The sequence below is a fragment of the Leptinotarsa decemlineata genome, unplaced genomic scaffold, assembly GCF_025532065.1.
Source record: "Leptinotarsa decemlineata unplaced genomic scaffold, Ldec_3_MD MMD2_tig00026328_RagTag_RagTag, whole genome shotgun sequence".
NCBI lineage: Eukaryota > Metazoa > Arthropoda > Insecta > Coleoptera > Chrysomelidae > Leptinotarsa > Leptinotarsa decemlineata.
The window spans coordinates 24,324,641-24,329,491 of record NW_027412688.1 but is presented as its reverse complement, the minus strand read 5'-3'; the positions used below and the strand labels follow the sequence as shown (position 1 = coordinate 24,329,491).

The 4,851-nt window shown below is 34.6% G+C and overlaps 1 protein-coding gene across 1 annotated transcript; it reads right to left on the bottom strand.

Annotated features, from left to right (window-relative positions):
- Positions 1-2,768: 2,768 nt before the first annotated feature.
- Positions 2,769-4,372, bottom strand: LOC141485542 (uncharacterized). The gene is made up of 3 exons (XM_074182386.1): positions 3,883-4,372; positions 3,602-3,823; positions 2,769-3,548 (listed from the first exon to the last, which is right to left on the bottom strand). The coding sequence occupies exons 1-3, from the start codon at positions 4,051-4,053 to the stop codon at positions 2,910-2,912; spliced, it is 1,032 nt and encodes a 343-aa protein (XP_074038487.1). The 5' UTR covers positions 4,054-4,372; the 3' UTR covers positions 2,769-2,909.
- Between the last annotated feature and the right edge of the window lie 479 nt (positions 4,373-4,851).

The following is a 4,851-nucleotide window of genomic DNA, read 5'->3' as shown; positions in this document are numbered from 1 at the left end:
AGGTAGCATACTTCAATAGGATATGTGCACAGGTTTTAGTTCTGTGGGTACGTGAATATCACAAAACATAAGAATGTTGATATATGAATAGTTCTTGAGTTCTTTGGTTGATGTTGTATGTTACGGACATTTTCTCAGAAGATAAAAAATATAGAGATATACATCAATCCTGTTCCATACTGTCGAAATATTAGGGAGTTATTTATACACAAACTTTTTATGGCACAAGAATAAACTACATCAGATCGGAATCGATCGCCACAGTGACAACCTATGTTCCATTTTTATCTTGCTCTTGTTTTTGTCGGATTTAAGTTTGTTCACATTAGTTGGGTTTTGTTGGCACCCAAATCATAGATTCATCCCTATCCTTTGAAGTTGAAGGTTGCCGCTTCGGTAACCTCGTCCCTTCAACTGTGCTTGAATGAGAACCAACGGCCGTATAAATTAGAAAGAGAGGGAGAAGATCCAGACATTCCCACTAAGTTTATAAGCAGCAGAGTTTTTCTCAGCAATTAAAAACTGGATAAGTAATTTCTATATATAAAAACCCGGATATGACTGATGGAAAATTATCGTCCTATCACAGTCCCAATCTCAAGTTCAATGTATATAACATATCTTTAAAAAGTGATGGTAGTGGTGTTAAGTTTTTAGTTATGTTCCTGGATGAATTTCTGAATTGGAATAGTCAATTCCCCAAAGTTTTTTTTTTATTAATTCAAGATCGGTATTTACTAGAGCTCAGTTATTTAGTATCTACCATGCTAATGTTGACTCTAGAATTAGGTACGGCGTTTGTTTCTGGGAAGGGTCAACTTCAGCACAAAATGTATTCGTTGCACAAAAGCGCATTGTATGGTGCATGGCAAATATTTCCCAAAGAGATTCTTGTAGACAGTAATTCAGAAAATATAATATTTTAACTCTTGCGTCATTCTATATATTTGACATATGTGTATATCTAGATATTTGAACATAAGTCAAATTTTACATTAAATTCACCACCACAATACGAGAATCAAAAACCAGTTCCACGTGCCAATTGTGAAATTGAAAGTGACTTATTCTGGGCTAGAATACATTGGTCCAAAAATTTACAATAATCTTCCTGAGTATATGGAGGTTTCAAAGCAAATGTATAATTTTAAACAAACACTGAAAGCATGTCTGTTAGAAAATTATTATTATACATTAGCAGAATTTTTAATAATCATTAGGTCTGTTCTTCTTTGCTATCGCGTATTTGATTTTTATAATTAAGTTTTAGTTTCTTTATTTTATAGTGCTGACAGTTTCCTATACAACTTTATATTGTCTTTATGGAACTGAAATATTATTATTATTATCATTATTATGTGAGGTTCTTGTGAAATACGCATATCTGTTGTAATTGTAGTAGACTAAATAGCGCAAAATTTTCTACGAGAAAAAAATTATTAATTTGTTCATTCAGTCTGTTGCTGTTACTATTATTGTACATGTTGCGAAGCTGTTAATGAGACAGATCTGATTGAAAAATTGAGGTTATATTTAAATTTGCTTGGATCCCCGTTCATTCTTGCGTTGAGAGTTATGAAAAAGCAGTTGTACTGGCCAAAATTGGTACATATCTCAATGTTCCACTGAATATCAAGTTGAATAAACACTGTTTGCTGCACATTTTCAAACAACGAACACAAGATGATTTTCATCAGGTCTGGAAGCGGGACGTACAATTCAAAGGGAAATCGTAATACCAAATTCATTCAGAGTACCCTAAAGACACCAGGTATCTCAAGTACCCTTATATGGATAGACAACAAATTAACGTGATAATTCGGTTGAAAACGGGACATTGTGTACATGAAGAACAATTATCCAGGTTGAAGATTGTAGATCACCCCAACCGCGAATGTGGTGAAGTAAAATTGTTAAACAACATATTCCTAGAATGTTCGATCAATATGATCCCGAACAGAGACTTGTATCATGATCTCATCCTCAATGGCGTTGCTGACTCCATGAGTATCTCAACAATTCTACATGTCGGTTCGAATTTTCCGATATTAAAAATATTAATACATTTTATAGACCACAACCAAATCAAACTATGATTTTCCTCCACTCATTTTAATTTTATTCACTTCCATTCCACTTTCAATCATAATCATTTCTATTGTTTGTACTAACTGTTTCAAGTCCACTTCTCCTGTAGCACACGAGAGAAGAACGACTATATTCCAAGAAGCAACATGGATTACAGCATGATCACCGATCAGACAAAGCTGTAACCCCCGAATTGACCTGGCTAAATGAGGAAGCAAAAGCCAAGATAATCTAAAGAGAGATAACGGCGTTTTTTAGCGGATTTTTATTTGCCACAAAACAAAACATATTGTGGTACACAGGAAAGAGCAGAGATTCAATTTATAAATTCAAAAATAGAGGGTTTTATTTAAAAAAAATGATTCGGGGTTGTTGCTAAGCGGTAGCCACAACTACCGTGGTAATTTTATTACTGGTTGCGCAGAATGAAGAAACAATTGCAGATTCATTTTAATGATCTTTTTCCCTGTTTGTTATAACAAAGATATTGGCTGCACTTTGGGATTGGCATTTTGAATATTTTCTATTTAATTCGGTATATCTAGGTCCTCTATTCCTTGATATATTAGAGAAGAACAGAAATATAAGAAATTGCACTGGTTTTGCAAATAGAAAACCCTATATGTAACTTATTTATTTACTTTATAACAAGAGTAGGATAATTAAGAACATTTATTTCTGACCGGGATATTATAAGCTTATATCGTCATAGTTACGCTATCAATAAAGAGGGTCATAACTCCCTTGGGACATTATAGATTTTATAATTCCCTCTACCTTTCACAAGTAAAAATAAATAGAAATGAAAACTGAACCATATTTTATTTATTCACGTCATTACAAATAATAAATGTACAATTTTGAAATGTTCCCTGAAAATTACTTCCGCCACTGGAAACAATTTCTTCTTTTGTATGGCTGGAGCTTCTGTTCACTACAGTCGAGGTACCTGCCTCTTCTGATGACAAAGTAGACAACATACGCGCCGTTTTATTTCTCAATTCGATGCTATCCTCCAAATACCCCTCCGCCACCGTGGAACTTTTCCAACCTCCGTGTCTTTTTAAGTTAGTCATAGTTGCTCCTGCATTGGCTAGAGCAGTAGCAGAAGTGCGACGAAGGCAATGTCCCGTATAGGAAGATGAGTTTGGCAATCCTAAATACATTGCGATTTTGCTGGGGATTTTCCCAAACATGTTTTTTCCAATTGGCTGAGATGTACATTTATTTTGTCGGAAGCTCAAAAAAAAATCGTTCAATACCTTTAGGACGCAAAGACATAATAAAGGCAAAGCGGAGAACTCTTTTTCATCCACAACTGTAAATTTCTTCGATACACCAGTTTTACTTTCCGGTACGTTCACTACCATAACGGAATTCCGGTCCTCTATATCCGATATCTTCATATTCAAAAGTTCCTGACTTCTGCATCCTCCAAAATAACCCATAATCAAAACAACCTATAACAAAAAAAAAGAAATACACACAAAAAGGAAAATAAGAAAAAAATTACCTTATGCAATAAATGAATATCATTAGGAGCGTCTTTTAGGAATCTGATAACATCTTTAGGAGATAAAGCAGCAGACTTTTTCGGCTTATAACTCTTACTCTTCCGTTTCAAAAAAGCCTGTAGTTCATTGAACTTGGTGATATCTCGTTTCTCATGTATAGTCACCATCGATTTTAGCATTGACCATTTAGTCCATAAAGAATTCGGACTATACATTTCTGACTGAAACGAATAAACACAATTACTACCAAATCTACCGAAAAACATAGAAAATTCCTTACCAGTTCTTGAAAATATGCCAGAAATACAGTTTCAGTGACATCTTTTGGCATAACATTTTTCCGTGTCAGCCAGTCCAGATATATCTTGTATTCTTTTTGGTATACGGCTTCACTTTTCGATGGAATTAATGATTCTCTTGCTTGTTCAGCTTTTTTCAAAATATCCTCCATTATATTTGGGGTATAAAACACGTTTGCACCGCAAACACAGCTTGATAACAAAGTTCTGTTTATAAACAAGTAACATAGCAACAACCTAGCAACAAGAAAACTCTACTATAATCAACGGTACCTGATTCAAATATACCGGGAAGGTAATGAATTGGTACATTTTTCCGTTTCAAAAATGAACAAAATTTTATTGAAATCGGTCAGAAATAAAATTATCTATGTACCACGGGAATTAATGAGCCTTAATAACCTCAGGCAATTGCTGTCCCTCGGGCCAGAGGCCCTCGGGACGCAAACTTTGCCATCGGTAATTAAGGCCCTCCTAATTCCCTTGATACATAATAGTTATTCCTAATTCCCTTGATACATAATAGTTATTTATGTATCAAGGGAATTAGGAGGGCCTTAATTACCGATGGCAAAGTTTGCGTCCCGAGGGCCTCTGGCCCGAGGGACAGCAATTGCCTGAGGTTATTAAGGCTCATTAATTCCCGTGGTACATAGATAATTTTATTTCTGACCGATTTCAATAAAATTTTGTTCATTTTTGAAACGGAAAAATGTACCAATTCATTACCTTCCGGTATATTTGAATCAGGTACCGTTGATTATAGTAGAGTTTTCTTGTTGCTATGTTACTTGTTTATAAACAGAACTTTGTTATCAAGCTGTGTTTGCGGTGAAAACGTGTTTTCTACCCCAAATATAATGGAGGATATTTTGAAAAAAGCTGAACAAGCAAGAGAATCATTAATTCCATCGAAAAGTGAAGCCGTATACCAAAAAGAATGCAAGATA

Bases quoted from the DNA above. Each gene is read 5' to 3' on its own strand.
- LOC141485542 (XM_074182386.1), bottom strand. From the start codon at position 4,053: ATGGAGGATATTTTGAAAAAAGCTGAACAAGCAAGAGAATCATTAATT. The intron at 3,824-3,882 runs GTAAGGAATTTT...TATTCGTTTCAG, and splicing joins TGGCATATTTTCAAGAACTG to TCAGAAATGTATAGTCCGAA. The intron at 3,549-3,601 runs GTAATTTTTTTC...TTTTTGTTATAG, and splicing joins ATATTCATTTATTGCATAAG to GTTGTTTTGATTATGGGTTA.